This window comes from Ursus americanus, chromosome 2 (genome assembly GCF_024610735.1).
Source record: "Ursus americanus isolate L20-20 chromosome 2, mUrsAme1.1.p, whole genome shotgun sequence".
Lineage (NCBI taxonomy): Eukaryota > Metazoa > Chordata > Mammalia > Carnivora > Ursidae > Ursus > Ursus americanus.
This window is the reverse complement of record NC_142128.1, coordinates 81,079,457-81,096,604: the sequence shown is the minus strand read 5'-3', so window position 1 is coordinate 81,096,604 and position 17,148 is coordinate 81,079,457. Positions and strand designations below refer to the sequence as shown.

The 17,148-nt window shown below is 39.2% G+C and overlaps 1 protein-coding gene across 3 annotated transcripts in view; it reads left to right on the top strand.

Moving 5' to 3' along the window:
* The first annotated feature begins 2,588 nt into the window (after nucleotides 1-2,588).
* ACBD6 (acyl-CoA binding domain containing 6) overlaps nucleotides 2,589-17,148 on the top strand; it is a 204,856-nt gene continuing 190,296 nt past the window's right edge. For 2 of the 3 annotated variants that reach the window (XM_045811483.2, XM_045811481.2), the window contains exons 1-3: nucleotides 2,590-3,186; nucleotides 9,960-10,024; nucleotides 12,685-12,781. In XM_045811483.2, coding sequence (XP_045667439.2) covers nucleotides 2,965-3,186; nucleotides 9,960-10,024; nucleotides 12,685-12,781 — 384 coding nt within the window. In that variant the 5' untranslated portion in view covers nucleotides 2,590-2,964. Of the gene's footprint in view, nucleotides 3,187-9,959; nucleotides 10,025-12,684; nucleotides 12,782-17,148 lie in introns of all 3 variants that reach the window. The other variant, XM_045811482.2, reaches the window with a different exon arrangement.

Here is a 17,148-nt window from a genome sequence, read left to right as displayed (position 1 = left end):
AGGTCAGTTCAGGATGTCACGTTGCAGTATATTACAATCTTTTCTTTGCACTTCTTTTTGTTAGAGTGCTTACAAAGAACTGTAACCTACAGTGAATATAAACACTGGAAAATACCAGCAAACATTGTCAGGTGGTATTCTCATAACCTTCAGATCTAGCAAAGTTAGCAGCACTACTTAGAATCACTTAAAGAAATTGCCAGTTTAAGGACTTACTTTTCTTCCAAAACTTATTTCTCAGAACACCACTTGTAGAATTTGTGTAAAGTATACTATGCTTATAATCTTATTAATATTTATTTTATTTGCTAGGACGATTCACCATTAGCAGCAGGTGGGGCCATGGACACATACATGTACACCAAGGCAACTACCACAAGCAAGACTGATTAGCTCTTGACAACTTTTCTTCTGACTGCTCCTTCCATCGGCTCACTTTGGACTCCAGGTGTTAGCATTTCCTGGTATCGCTTTTGACTTGTCAGTGAATCCCTTTGAATCAGTAACCCCTCCATATTGGTTGCTAATCTTTAATACTGATTGTTATAGTTTCATTCTAATTATAATATTTTCTCCTGTCTTCCTGATTTCTTGGCTGATTTTTCTTGAGATTCAGAAAAACATATTCAGTTCCCTACAGTGCCCAAGAAATGCTTGAATGGAAACACCAATTGTAAAAGATTTATTCACTCAAAATCACCAGGTCTTGATAGTTTTGGAGTTTTAATAGAATTGTCAAGAAATCAAACCTTCTCAAGTGTCAGTGCCCTTCAGCTGGAGACCTCCAGGAAGTCAGCTGTAGTAAACCCAGTTGTATTTATTTCTTGTTACAGCAAGGAAAAATACATACCATGGGCTGCCTTACTAAGAAGGCGTTCGGAAAGAACCTGTTACAGGCTTTGGGCTTTGGTTGGTGCTTGAGGGAGAGTCTAAGGTAACAGGGATCTGTTCTCAATTGGACGCTGTCAGAAAGCCAGGGCAATTCCATGATTGGGCATCTCAATAAATCTTATCTATAGGGAAAGAAGACTAATATGAGAATAAAGCTGTAATTTGTAAAGTAGTAACCATTCATTTTGGCCAAAAGAAAGGGTGTTTGGTATTTTATGGAAAGAGTGAGCTTGTTTTTGTCTGTGTTTAGACAAATTCATGAAGTGCTTTGCCTTGTCTTATTTTATCGTGGTTTTACAATGACCTTGCCAGAGGTTGGGATTTCATGAGATTATTTCTATCTGATAGGACAATAATATGGCTTAGCTGTGAGTGCCAGGCCAGCTTCAGAATATCAGGCGCTCTTCTTGTTTTTCTTTTTCATGTGTTATTTTTAATCTTTTCATACAAATATAATGTACATACAGAAAAGTACAATTTTTAAAAAAAGATTTTGTTCATTTGTTTGAGAGAGAGAGAATGATGGAGAAAGCACAAGGGGGTAAGAGGGTGTGTGTGGGGGGGAACAGGCTCCCTGCTGAGCAACGGGGGGCAAGGGGGACAACGGCTAACACGGGGCTCCATCCCAGGACCCTGGCACATTCTAGAATCTCAAGGAATGTTTGTTGGATCCTGACCCAAGCTTTCACAACTTCTTGCCTTTTCTTTCTTCTGTCCCCTGTCTATCCTTCCCCCGTGTCCACTTGTATAACGTCGAATCCCACACGGTCAGTAAACACTCTTCAGAACACTTTCTTTGTACCAGTCTGATGGTGCTTATTACATTGTTTTGAGTACTAAATGAACATAGTGTTTTCGTTTTTGTTTTACAGCACTTGGGACATAATAACCGCTAAGTGAAAGTTAATTGTTATAATCATGTTACGGTTTTTGCGTAGTTTCGTGTAAGTTCCTTTAGGGCAGAACTGTATCATACTTTTTGGTTTCACTTTAGCGTCTTCAAAACACAATGGCAAAGGCCCTGTCAGAGGTGACCCGTGCTAACCGCGGGGGGCACGGGGGCGTCCCCGCACAGCCCTGAGGCGTGGGGGGCGGGGTTCCACAGGCGTGCAAAGCGAGACAGGGAGAGGAGCGGTTGAAACATTCGCTCACACGGCTTGGGCGGTGAAGTTCCCACCTCCCAAACTTTCACCCATTATTCAAGTTAAAGCCAAGCTCTCAAGCAAAAGATGCGCGTACAGGGACCCGAGGCCAGTGTGGGGACGCCCGGGACACACCCTCCGCGGAGGCGGACGCAGGCGGAACCTTCGTCCTCAGTTCGGTGTTTCCCGCGGCTCCGCTCCTATCGCTACACTACCAAATAGACGGCCTTCTTCCCCACCCCGATGGCCTAGTCCGAGGACAATTTCCAGACTTTGTGACTAATAATTTCAGTGAAAGGAATAGTGGACATCCCAACGACAGAGGACACTTTCCCCGAGCAGCATCTCTCGAGCGCGGCCCCGCGAGTTCCCCTAGAGTGCGCCCCACGTAGGGCCGCCCACGCTTCGCAGGTCGGCGCCGAGGCCGCCGCCGCGCCTCGCCCCGCGCGCGCGCTCGGACGCGTGCTCAGGCGCGTACGCCGCCCCGCCCCGCCCCGCCCCGCGTTCACGCCGCTCCCGCCCCGCCCCGCCCCGCCCCGCGTGCACACCGCCCCCTCCTCGTTCTGCCCCGCCTGGCCCGCCCGCGCCGCCAGCCGCCTTCCCTTCCGGATCTCTCAGCTGCGCAGCCCCGAGACCCCCTCGCCGGTGGAGGCACCCGAGTGGAGCCCGAGCGCGCTGTTAGCCAGAGGCAGGCGGAGGAGACCGGGTCGGCCGGGGCAAGCCGCCGAGACTAACGGAGCCTGCCCTGCACGCCCGGGAGAGAAGTGGGAGGGAGGCAGAGTTACGTGAGGCAGCGAGGAGTAAGTGAGCTTGGGTCCGACTCGAGGTCGGGCTCGGGACGGAGACTGGTGGACCAGGCCCCCGAGCCGGCGTTACACCCGCTCCGGGGAGCACTTGAGCGGACACACAGGGACGGACCGAGGGAGGACACATGGCCTCGCCATTCCTGCCCGCGGGGGCCACCACGGGCGACAGCGGCGGAGAGCTGAGCTCGGGGGACGACTCCGGTGATGTGGAATCCCTCCAGAGCCCCGAGACCGAGGCGTCCGGGAGCCTGGCAGAGCTCTTTGAGAAGGCTGCAGCGCACCTCCAAGGCCTGGTTCAAGTGGCCAGCAGGGAGCAGCTCTTGTACCTGTATGCCAGGTACAAGCAGGTAAAGTCCTGGGGAAGGGGTGGATGCGGGAGAGCGACAAGAGGCCTTCTCCGCCCTCCAAAATCTAATAGTAAGCGTGCTTGGTTGATGGCTAGGTGTAAGGAAGTTTGCGTGTGTGTTACGTGTAATCATCTACTAAGGATTAGCATCCTTCTGAAGATGGAAAGGGCCTGTCTGCTCTCCTGGGAATGATATTTGGCTGGACACCGAATGACTGTTTTCCATGGCTTCCCTGACTTGAACAGTGACCTTGCACTTAACGCTTTTCCCGGCTTCAGAACCCCTACAAAATGAGGATGATAAAATAAGATTTATCATTCACTCTTTCTGAAGGGTCATATGGCGGTAATTTTGGAAGTAATATGGTCATATGAAAGTAATGTTAAAAAAAATTGTGAGATCCAAGAGAATTATATGATTGTAATAAAAGGGTGATGCAATACAAAATAAAGTATTATACTTTTGTTATTGTATTTTTAAAATCTTAACTATATTAGACTTACGTTTTGGCTGAATGGGCTTCTGACTGTTAGATACGATTATAAACATTTTAGAGCTAGTAAGCACCAGGTGAAATAATCCCCTTCTTTTGCTGGAAAGGAAAGGTAAGCCCAAAAAGAGTAGATAACTTGCCTGGGGTCATACCAACAATCAGAACTAGAACTAGATTGTAGCTCCTGACTCTGTCTAAGGCTCTAACTTTACCTGGAAATTATAATCGGAATGTCTTATAAAACATGTTTAATTTATCATTCAAAGAGTCAGAGGTACCAGAAAGAGAAATAATTGTTTTATCATAATCAACCAATACTTGTATAACATCTTTTATGTGCAAAACTCTTGGGTGTTATGCCTACAGGGAGTGCAAAGAAGAAAAAGCATCATGATATTTGCCTTCAAGAGACTTAGAAAGTTACTTCAGGAGTCTAGATTTAAACATGTGAAAAATTGCTAACAAGAGTTAAATAACATTTTGGGAAAACTCCAGCTCTTTGGAACACTTGAAGCAATGACATTCTGGGGAATAGCCCATTTTATTTTACTAAATGATTTTAAGCTTTCATTTGCTTCTTGGTATCTATTTTCTCCTGTATTCTTTGAAGAAAAAAATAGTTGTAGGGTCTTTCTGTATTCTTCAACTGAATATACTGCATAGAGGTAAAACTTCTTTTGATGATTGATGAATTTCAATTATGAATACGGTTAAAGTGACTTGAGAGACATAGCTATAGATACGTATGGTATAAATTAATAGTGTTGAATGAAAATTGCCCCTGAATTGGCCTTGGAATTTGCTTTCTTGCAGAAGTTCTGGATATCTTTTTTCTCTTTGGTTATTTATCCTGTCCCAATAACATTAAAATGAGACTTTCAATTATATAACAAGAAGAGTTTATTGAACATTGTGCTAGGACTTCTAACATGTCTGACTAATAATTCTCTGGTCAGCATAAGACTGTTTTTCTCCAAATCCCCTAGAGAACGTTCTTTTTCTTTCTAGGACATAACTTATTTACTGATACTAGTGTCATCATTACTAGTATGTGATTTCTGAGTTATCAGTGAACTGTAGTCACCTGTTAGCTGGTAACCATTCTGTCTCATGTATTCTTACTTCATCCAGATATTCTGGAAGAGACGTGTCCCTCACCCATTCAAGAACTTGATGTTAAGGTGTTCAGAAATTTTCTGTATCTGAAAATAAAATTCTTTGCTATTAGAGAATAAGCTTATGCTTACTTAGATATGATATTGGGACACAATTTTCATTAATCTCTTCTAAATTTTTTTTTTTTTGAGAGGGAAAGAGAATCCTAAGCAGGCTCCACGCCCAATGTGGAGCGTCAGGCAGGGCTCCATCTCATGACCCCGCCGCCCTCCCCCCATCATGACCTGAGCCGAAATCAGGAGTCAGATACTTAACTGACTGAGCCACCCAGGTGCTCCTGAATATTTTATTTTTAACAGAATTTTGAGATAGTGTTAAAAATAGCATCTTTGGGGGTGCCTGGGTGGCTCAGTAGGTTAAGCATCTTTCTTTGGCTTGGGTCACAATCCTGGAGTCCTGGGATCAAGCCCCGCATAGGGCTCCCTGCTCAGCGGAGAGCCTGCTTCTCCTTCTCCCTCTGCCACTCCCCCTCCTTGTGCTTTCTCTCTCTCTCTCTGTCAAATAAAATTTAAAAAAATAGCATCTTTGTTAGCATAATAAAGTTGAAATTCCAATATAGTTGATGCATGGTGGATCAGAATTTCTCAGGAAACAATTACATTTTGTATTTGGAGTAGCACTGTATTTTGGAGGCTGAATGAATTAAGTTGTCCCCAGGAAGATAATAAAAATGAGCTGTGAACCTTCTTTTCTTAGGCAGAGCCCTACATTTACCTCACATCGTAGCTCTTTTATTTATTTTTTATTTTTAAAGAGATTTTATATATTTATTTGACAGAGAGCACAAGCAGGGAGAAGCAGGATCTCCGCTGAGCAGGGAGCCCAATGTGGGGCTCGATGCCAGGACCCCAGGATCATGACCCGAGCCAAAGGAAGACACCCAACTGACTGAGCCACTCAGGTGCCCCCATCATAGTTCTTTAGTCTCAGATAAGCCTATGGCTCGAAAATCATCTTTTAGTGAGGTTTCAGAAAGATCACACCGCTGAACAGTTTTTTGGTCTTCTGTGTTAGCCTACACTTTCCCAGCAAAAGATAACTAATTGACACCTTTGAAAACTCTAGGACAATGAAAACTTCAAACCCCCGTTAGCTTCATTTTACAGGAGCCTTCAGCAGTAGCACGGTGAGGATACTCAGCATGTTCTCCTACTTTAACCTGGCCACACGTGATTCACTAGCATTTGCCATCAGCCCTCTTTGTTAAAACACTCTGTTTGAAGGGCATTGGATATATCATATCAGAGCAGAGTTCAGGTGTTTTGTTAAAGTGGCACATTTTATAATTCTGCCTTATAGCTTAAAAGTCATTATTTAATGATTTGGAAAGTGTTGCTCATCATGTCCTAAAATCCTGTAGTTTTATTTACCCAGTCTTTTCTGATCCTGAACTGTTGTTCGAATTTGGGAATACAAAAGCTTCTGTGTCAGAATACAGGGTCAGCTGCTGAGCTTTTATTTTCATCACACATAATGGTTTGGAGACAGGTGACTTAGGGCTGGTTGGGTGATTCTGCTTCATGAGGTCATCCAGGGGCTTAGTCTTTTTCTGTCCTGTAGTTCAGCCATTCCCCCAAGGCAGCAGTTCTCAAATTATGGACCCCTGAGAATCCCTGAGACTTTCTCAGGAGATCTATAAGATCAAAACTATTTTCATCATATACTAAGACAGTATTTGCCTTTTTTCTATTTGATAAAACTGCTGATGCATCAGCATGAACCAAGGCAGTGGCAGCAACTGTACTAGTAGTCATATATTTTACCACCATGTACTCAGAGTAAAAAAAAAAAAAAAGGCCAATTTCACTTAAAAATGTCTTTGATAAAGCAGTAAAAATTATTCATTTTTATTAAATATTAACTCTTGAATACAAGTCTTTTTAATATTGTGCATTTTGAAATGGGGAGTACACACAAGGCAGTTCTGCACACTGAATTATGTTGGCTATTTTAAAGAAAAGCACTTGTGTAATTTTTGAGTTGCAAGCTGAGTTAGCCACATTTTTCATGAAACATCATTCTTCCTTAATAAAACAACTCACAGATAAACTGCTTATTCAAATTTGAATATTTGGCAGATGGTTTCTTCAAAGCAAATGAAGTGAGCCTGTCATTTTAAGGAAAACAACTGACAGTACTTGTTGCCAGTGGTCACGTTTGAGCCTTCAAGTGAAAATTGGAACATCTGTGTCTGTCACATGAACTTGACAGCTTCCTAATACTTAAGAACTTTTTTGATGAGATTAATGGTGATTTTGATGATTGTAAACTTTCGCTCTTGTATAATGAAATGTGTCAACATTTGGAAGGAATGCATAACTCAGTGGACCATATTTTCCAAATGTTGCATGGAATGTTACAAATTATATATGAGTAAAAGATCCATTCAAAGTGCAAGTCAGACCAATGGATTTTAATGTAGCAGTAGGAAGAATTCAACGATATGACACAGAGCCCACGTTGCATCTAACCTTGAAACTGCCACTTGTCCAGTTTTGGTGTTGTATCAAAGAAGAATATCCACAATTATCTGAAAAGGCTACTAAAATACTTCTTTCTTTTGTAACAGTGTATCTGTGTGAAGCCACATTTTCTTCATATACTTCAACCAAAGCAGCATATTGCAGTAGAGTGAATACAGAAGTAGATGTGAGAATACAATTGCCTTCTATGAAGGCAGACATTAAAGAAATGTGCAAAATGTAAAACAATGTCACTTTTCTCACTAAGTTTTTTTTTTGCTTTAGAATATGCAGTTATTTTTCATAAAATTTTGCTATTTATGTTAACTTAATGAGTTTATTATTTTTAAATTAGTTAATACACATATTTAAATCTTTTTATTTTTAATGTAAATATGATAGATATATAACCCACATAAACAAAGTTCCTTGGGGTCCTCATTTTTTACGGGTGTAAAGGGATCATGAGATCAAAAAGTTTGAGAACTATTCCTCTCAGATCTTCTTTCCATGGCCAGAGATGGCTCATCATCACTGCGTGCATGTCCTAGCTAGGGCTCAGGGAAAGGGAAGGACAAGCCCCGCTTTCTCTTCAAGGAAGATGTTTATATCACTTTCATACACATCCAGTCCCCTGCACCTGGGCCGAAGTTGCACGGTACATGTAACGTTTAGCTGGATGACACCATTGGCTGGTGTCTGGATAAAAAACAAGAATAGTAATGACTGCTGTTTTATGATGTGTCATAGTTTCTCTCATGTTTCTAACAATCCAGTAGTTGAAGTGATTTGGAAATGCCTAAATTTGATGTGGCATGTAAAACAGAGTGCTACAGAAAAGGAATATTGGACTTTGGAGTCAAATCGTCCCAAATTCACATCTTGAGTACTAATTCAGGATTTGCTAATCTGTGAACTCCAACAACCCTCCTCAGTTTCTCTGTGCTCATTTATAAAATAAGTTTGTAATGGCAAACCTAACAGGATTGTTGTATGGCTCATTTGCCATAACATATATGTAGCTTTTGGTTTGTGGTCATCAAGAAAGGCAGTTTCTGCTCTTATTTTTTCTTCTGTCCCCTTATAACTGGGCTGCTGCTGTGTAAGTGTACATTTTAATATTCATCAGAGGGCTATGTGATTAATTGCTAAGCAAATGATGGAGATGATACTTGTTATGAATTCAGAGATGGATGAGATCATTGTAGACTGAAAGGATTCTTACAATCTGAACCATGAGTGGGACTGAAGGTGTGAAAAGCTGAAGGAAAAGGAGAAGGTATTTCAGGCGAGGGCAGTAACATGAGCGAAACTCAGAATAAAAATCCTTAAAGCAGTGAGAAGATCAGTCTGGTTAACGAGTAGACCATCAGTTTGATTTTAGCAAAATTCAAGTGTATAAAAGTAATAGTAGATGGCGAGAAGCTCTCTGAGAAGTAGATGGGGATTGGATTGTGGTATCAGGAAAAACAGGTATTTGGTTGAACACATGCCTGACATATTTTATATTCAACAAACATCTTTTACTGCCTTAGGTTAGGCACTATATAGGGTGCAATGAGTGAGTTAAGAATGGTTTCCTAGAGGCTGTGTTCTGATAGAAAGATGAGACTTTACACAAAACTTTCTAACACCAGGTAAAAGTAGAAAGTGCTAACAGAGGTATACAGAGTAAATGCTCTGAGAGTTCATCAGAAAGAGATTACTTTTGGCAGTGGGAATCAGGGGTTGTATAGTGAATTCTGCACTTGTGTGAATTTCATTTATGTTTATTCACAATGGAAATATCATATAGTTTCACTACAAATGTCATTTGAGGATTACAAATAAGTATTGACCACAAACAAGAAAAGATTATTGTGGAGTGGATAGAATTTATATTGTTGAAAAACCCTTGAAAGTTTTTTGCAAGGCTGTCAGCATCTATATTTGCATTGATTAGTTTCATAATAGGATACTTTACAAATAGCGTGCTTTATCCTGGAATTTGGGAGAGATAAAATGCTGATAGTGTAATGAGAATCAGCATAAATAAACAATATTATGAATTCTGATAAAACTGTACTTTAAAGCTTGTTTATTGCACATTTAGAAATTCTTCTATATGATAAACGGTAATAAGAATTACATAATCTATATTTATAATTTGCCTTGTATATGTAATTTGTCTCCTAGTTTAGGAATGCAAGTTTTGGGGCGCCTGGATGGCTCAGTTGTTAAGCGTCTGCCTTCGGCTCAGGACGGTGATCCCTGTGTTCTGGGATCGAGCCTGCTTCTTCCTCTCCCACTCCCCCTGCTTGTGTTCCCTCTCTCGCTGCCAGTCTCTCTCTCTCTCTGTCAAATAAATAAATAAAATCTTTAAAAAAAAAAAAGGAATGCAGGTGTTTGTCACTTGTATTTTTTTAGGTATCACAGTATTAGACGACAGTGGTTTTACGCAGTAAGCCAAAGCAGCCTGTATTTAAAATTTGTTTTTTGTTTGCTTTTGCAGAATGTTAAATTTTGTTATTCTATATAGATACAAATATTTTCTAACGTACAGTTACTGAGTATACATAATAAATTTGAAAATAAAAAGTTTCTCTGGCATTTCTTCGAAAAATAAGTTCTTGATTTATTTTTTTTCCCCTCTCTTCAATTAGGTCAAAGTTGGAAATTGTAATACTCCTAAACCAAGCTTCTTTGATTTCGAAGGAAAGCAAAAATGGTAAGAAATTCTTGGAATCTAATGAAGTTGTTGGAAGTGGTTTAGGTGTTTAGGAATTAGAAAGTAGTGAGCAGATTAAAGAATTATTTTTATATTAATCTCTCTGCTGTAGACTGTGCTAACAACAGGCAATTGGGAGAGAGATTAAAAGAATCCTCTTTTAGCTAAGTCTCCTAAAGGATTCTCATGCCACGATGCTGGTATATACATAGTTCACGACAGACATACACTCCTTACATAGGAACAGCTTCTTAGAGAGTGATAGTAAGAGCTATTGCTTGAGATTTTCCTATCCTGTCATACAGCCCCTAATGGATCACCACTTCTGCCCTGTGGAGGAATCTTTGAAAGGACAGGAGGATGGGAAAGGAGAAGCACAGGATAAATCCCCATTTTTATTCTTCTCCCCGGCCCCAATTTTATCTTCTTACCTCTAGTGCTCTCTTGCACCTTGCCCCATCCACACCACAGTGAAGTGCTTATAATCACCAGTTGGGAAGAAAGGGGTGGGAGAAGATACTGAGTCCCCTTCTTTCCTGAATCCATAAACAGATCCCCTCCCCAGCTTTTTTACTTCTAATTCAGAGATTCCTCCTTATCGTATAAGGCTTTATTTACTCTTACCTTGTATAAGTGAAAAAGATAATGCATAAAATCGGGACCCTTACTTACAGGCGGTAGAACTTTGGAGCATCAGGCCTGGAATTAAAAGTATAAAGGATAGGGTTTAAAAAAAAATGAAATATGGTTGAAGAGGGAAGAGTGCTGCTAAAAATGGGTTCTAACTTTACATTCTAGAGCTGTGCTACTCAAAATGCGGTCCCCTGACAAGTTACCTGTCTATGAACTGTTTGTTACCCAGTGGTAAAGACATGCAAAGCTTGAACTTGAATGTAAATCAGTTTTGTCATTAAGCCCGTGTTTCGTTCAGCTGACTTTTTGTGTGTGTAGGACATTCACAGTGAAGGAAGCAGTGCTTTGATTTCCGTTCTGGCAGAAGCTTTCTTTGCTGATGGTAACAAAATGTTCTCTGACACTTAATTACTGTTGTGGAGAATACCTGATGCAACTTTTATTGTGAGTTTTTTGTTTTAATTTATGAAATTTCATAACTTCAGCATTATTTTTTCTCCTATGCTTGCCTGTTTTTTCATTGTTTTTAGCAATTTTAACAGGTTTTGATTTTATGACCACTCTAACAATTCAGGCAGGAATCATTAATGGATGCTGGAACCAGTAGATGAAAAACTACTGAGGAGCATTTACACAATCTGACCCTCAGTTTCCTTTTTAATTACAAGGAAGACAACAGGAGATACTGCTTCTGCCAAGTCCTTAATCTTATCTTTGATGATGGGGGGACAAACTGATGCCATGTGCCCCCAGTGTGATACATTGGGAAGGACACGTTGCCTGTATATTGCTCTTGCCAAAACCTTTCATCTGATTCTAATCATGATTATTCATTTTTGGCAAGAACACCCTGTAGGTGAGGAAACAATCAGATAAATCCAAATTGAGAGATATTTTATAAACAACTGATTTGGACTCTTAAAAAATATCAATATCATGGAAGACAAAAAAGGCTAAAGATACACAAAACTCAGTGCTATGTGCGAATCTTGATTGGTTCCTGGTCTGGGAGAAGAAATCTATAAAGGACATTATTGGGAAATCAGGGAAATCTGAAGGTAGTCTATGTTTATATAATAGTATTGATGTTAAATTTCCTGTTTGATATATGCTGATACATTTAGGGGTAGAGTGTTGGGATATATACAGGTAACTCTCAAGAGAGTCAGTAAAAATAAATTTGGAAAACCTCAGAAAGATGTTATATTCATTATGGGAGCAGGAAGGTAGTGAAAAAACCATGGCCCTGAATTGTGTTTTACAGTGAATCAGTGGATCTGCTTCCTGGTTGGAAGTAGAAAGAATTGGCAGGGCAAGACCAAGAAGGAGCCTGTCTTGGCAGTTTACAGAAGAAAGAAGAAAAGGATGACTCAGAAGGGGGCACAGGACTAAAATATTACTCTTGATATTTATACTGCCAGTAGTCCCTACCTTCTAACTTACTAGAATTCTTACCTCTGTCCTTACCACCCCTCACTTTTTGAATTCCCTGCCTCGGGATCCGCTATTAGCAGCTTATAGATAACAGCCAAAGGGGAAGGTGTATTTCTCACAGCTTAAATATGAAGTTCAAAGCATTTTCCCAGGGAATATTGTTTTGTGTGTGATTAATTCCCATATTACCAAAATGCTATATAAGGTGGAAACTACTTTTATTGGTCTATAGATCATACATTCTCAATAGGGATGAAAGGTGGGTTTCAGGGAGTTATAAAATCGTGGGTATTACAGTTGTTCATGGTCTTAAATTCATTTGATATGCAATATATCTGTGTTATAAAATTTCATGGGGGAGGGTGATTAGAAAAAAAAATGTCTAAAAAGGCTCCTTAGGTGGTGGGGTGTAAGGTGTGTGTTGGTATAGACCATTGTGAAGGCAAAAAGAGAGTTACTCATCTATGGCTTATTATATCTATATCTCACATCCTTAAAATGTGCAAGCCAGTTTTTTTAATACTAAAAAGGAATGTGCCATTTGTGTTACTTCCATAGATAATGATAGATCGTTTTGATATTCTTTACTGTAGGGAAGCATGGAAAGCACTTGGTGATTCAAGCCCCAGTCAAGCAATGCAGGAGTATATCGCAGAAGTTAAGAAATTAGATCCAGGTTGGAATCCTCAGGTAAGATTTGATGAGTGTAAATAATACTTTCCAAAAACATCATCTTCCTCTTAAAGGTTTAAAACCAAGCTTAGGCTTAAGTAATATTCTTTTATTTAAAAAAAAATTTTTTTTATTTATTTGAGAGAGAGAGCACGAGTTGGGGCGGGGAGGGAAGGGCAAAGGGAGAGGGAGAGGGAGAAGCAGACTCCCCGCTGAGCAGAGAGTCCGACGCAGGGCTGGATCCCAGGACCCTGGGATTATGACCTAAGCCAAAGGCAGATGCTTAACCCACTGAACCAACCAGGTGCCCCTTAAGTACCATTCTTAATGTTTTATTTTCTTAGATTATAGAGTTATTATGATATTTATCTACCTCAAAATACTGTTGCTTAAATATTAACCAGCTACCGATACTGAGAACTTCTCTGAATTGTAGAGAATTTTTTTAAAAAGATTTAAAAAAATTTATTTATTTGAGAGAGAGAGAGCGAGTGAGCAGGGGGGAGGGGCAGAAGGAGAGAGAGAGAGAGCATCCCCAGCAGACTCCACACTAAGCACAGAGCCTGATGTGGGGCTCGATCTCACGACCCTGAGATCATGACCTGGGCTGAAACCAAGAGTCAGTCGCTTAACTGACTAAGCCACCCAGGTGCCCCAGAATTGTGGAGAATTTTTAAAAGCATAATAATAATTTCAATTTTGTAAAAACTCAGTTCATTTCAGAATTTGAAAGCATTTAACATGAGATCATCATTATCTTGAGAAATGGTAGGTTTCTCTTGGATTTTTTTTTTAATGAGCAGTTCTGTGCAAGTACAAAATGCTTTTTGATGCGGATAAAATATAAATAAGATATGCTTTCTGCCATTACATAATTTAAAGTATATTAGAGAAGATAACATATGCGAAGTATGATCATAGTATAAAATAGTAGTAATGCAAGTGCTAGGGAATCCAGTAGAAAGAGAGATTACTTTGGACCTTGGAGGTATTGGGTATTGTTCACTTAAATGTACCCTCTTTTTCTAATATTTGCTGGAGAATATCTAGAAAGAGTTTAATAAAGGTAGGGTTGGTATTTTATTAAAAAACTTTTAAAAAACATGGTCGACAGGTGTTTTAGTGGGATAAAGGCATCAGTACCGTGTCAAAAATGCAAATTGAGTATTACTTTTCATTAAAAATATTTAGGCCAAACATTTCAGTGATGCATGAATATAGCAATTTGCAGATTTTTTTGCTAATAATTAAATTATTTCATTGGTACACGTTTTACTAGTTTGAAGGAATTTTGTGCAGTAATCCTGGAATCTTAAAATGTCAGAGTTGTAGGGAACCTTAAAGATGATGTATTGTGATGTATAAAAGTATATCTTTATAGTGAGTACAAAGAGGGGGAGATAACCAGCTTAGGGTCTCTTTAAAGGTACAGCTGCCTTTTTGAAGTCATTGAAACATGTCCTGATGTTTTTGATGTGCATGAATATTTTCAGAAATACTCCGTTTTGTTAGTGTCTTTTCTGAAACATCAAGTTTGCATACAAATGTATATCATAGAGGTCCTAAGGACTTTGTATCTGAAATTAAGTGGTGAAAACAGGTGCCCCCTGAGATGAACTCAGCCTGAACACATATGCCACAACATTTAAAAAAAAAACAAAACTTGAGTTTGAATGCGTTTTGGTGAGTACTTTACTCCTCATATTCTGTGGTCTTAGTTCTTACCTATTGATTTTACGTGACTGTTTCTGATGCCTGCCCTATATAGGCATTTGAGTTTATAAGTTCTGATAAATGATAGAATTTATTATTTCTTACCTTCAATATCTTAATTACTAAATAAAATTCTGTTAACCAGCACTTTTTTTTTTTTTTTAAGATTTACTTATTTATTCTAGAGGGAGAGAGAGGATGTGCGTGCATGCAGGAGCAGGGGGAGGGGCAGAGGGAGAGAATCTTCAAGCAGACTCCCCGCCGAGCCTGGAGCCCACCTTTGGGCTCGATCTCACAACCGACCCCTGAGATCCTGACCTGAGCCAAAACCAAGAATGGATGCTCAACTGACTGAGCCACCCAGGCACCCTATTAACTATAACTCTTACAAATGGTTGCAGAATTTATGTGGTTAGGTAGTTCTTCCATAAATTTCTTATGGAAATTTAAATAGGCAGTAAGGATGCTTTTTAAAAATATGTAACTATCACTTATTGAACATAAATTTGAGTAAACTAAGCAGAATCAAAGGTACTTTCAAATAAAGATCACTCTCTCAGCGTTGTGAGGTTGAGCCCCTGTGGGGCTCTGTGCTAGGCGTGGAGCCTGCTTAAGATTCTCCCTTTGGGGGCGCCTGGGTGGCTCAGTCGTTAAGCATCTGCCTTTGGCTCAGGGCGTAATCCCAGCGTTCTGGGATCAAGCCCCACATCAGGCTCCTCCACTGGGAGCCTGCTTCTTCCTCTCCCACTCCCCCTGCTTGTGTTCCCTCTCTCGCTGGCTGTCTCTCTCTCTCTGTCAAATAAATAAATAAAATCTTTAAAAAAAAAAGTAAGATTCTCCCTTTGCTTCCCCCTGCCCCCATCTCCTACACGTGCATGTGCTCGCTTTCTCTTAAAAAAAAATCAAAGATCATTCTTTAATACATTGTTCTCAAAATGTTTTGACATCCTTAAAATAGTTGTAAAGAGGAATTTTATGTTTTGTTTATATTTTTGTTTAATGTAAACATTCTTGATCTGGTCCCCTTTGACTCAGCTTTTTTCCCCTTCTTTCTGACTGGTATGAAGTAGTTTGTAACTGCAATCTCAAGACATTTGGTATTTCATTCATTATCTTTTAGGTTAAAGAATCATTTTCTTTTGATACTAGTTCCTGAAGTCATTGAAATAATAACTCTCATTGCTGAATGTGCTAAGCTCTTTACATGTGTTGTTCTTTGAACTCTTCACAAGAATCTTAAGGTTTTTTTTATTTTTAAGTAATCTCTGCACCCAATGTGGGGCTCAAACTCATGACCCCGAAATCAGGAGTTGCATGCCCTACTGACTGTGCTAGCCAAGCACCCCCACAAGAATCTTAATTAGATTAGAAACTGTTATTGTCTGCATTTTAAAAATGAGGAAATTCAGGCACAGAAAGGTTTTAGTATCTTGCCCAAGATTAGCCAGCTAATAAATGAGGTGCTGGTATTTGGGTTTATCTGTGTAGGAGTCTAGAGCCCCACTCTTAACCACTCTGCTATCTTTTCTACATCTGGCGTTTTATATTTACATGTATTTACACACATATACATTTGTATATATATAAAACATTATGTATAGCATCCATCTAAACTTATGAGTGTGTATGTGTATAAAAAATTCAGGTAAAGGTAGTTACTGTTTTAGTCAAAGCTCCATGGAGTATAAAGTGAAGTATAAAATGAGCAATACCTTAAAATGTAAACCCTTGACTGTGTTTTCTGTTATGGTTTCATCTTATCTCAAGAATGTGCTGTTGAATATCTAATCAAGGCAATTCTTTTGCCTTATTTGTTTTTTTTGCCAGGGGGAGGAGGATAAGTTTTTATTTTGGTATAACTTCTTTTTATTATTTTTGACAAATAAAAATTATATGTATTTAAGGTGTACAACGTGATATTTTGTTGTTTGATATATGTATACATTGTGAAATGATTCTCACAATCAAACTAATTAACATTTTTATTACCTCTCATGGTTACCTTTTTTTTTGGTGCTGAGAACTCTTGGTATTTACTCTCTTAGCAGATTTCAAATATACAATGTATTATTATTAACTAATGTATTAATAACTGATAATGGTACATTATTAACTAATACATACTTAATATAATTTTTTTTAAGTTTCAGAAATAGTGCAAGGAATTTCTGGATAGTCTTTATTTAGATACACCAGTTGTTTATGTTTGCTTTAGCATTCTCCCTATTTACACACTCAAATTTTTTCTGAACTATTTTACATAAGTTGCAGACTATTTTAGATACGTTGCAGAGATCATGTCCCTTAATCACTAAATACTTCATTATTTCTTAGAACAGGGACTTTCTCTGTCATTACACCATCATTATAAAAATTAGGACCTTTTTTTGGTGTCATGAGTTCTTTTGAAATTTCTTTTTTTTTTTTTTAAGACCCTCTGGGCTCGGAGTTCCTATAGGGCATTCTATACACACACATCAATTGTATATATTTAAGGTATATACCATGATTTGATATACATCTAGTGAAATGGTTACTATAGTCAAACTAATTAATATACCTTCCTCTCATATAGTTACCTTCTTTTTGTGGTGAGATTACCTGATATTTACTCTCTCAGCATATTTTCAGTATTCAGTACAGCATTATTTATTGTAGTCATCATGCCTGTA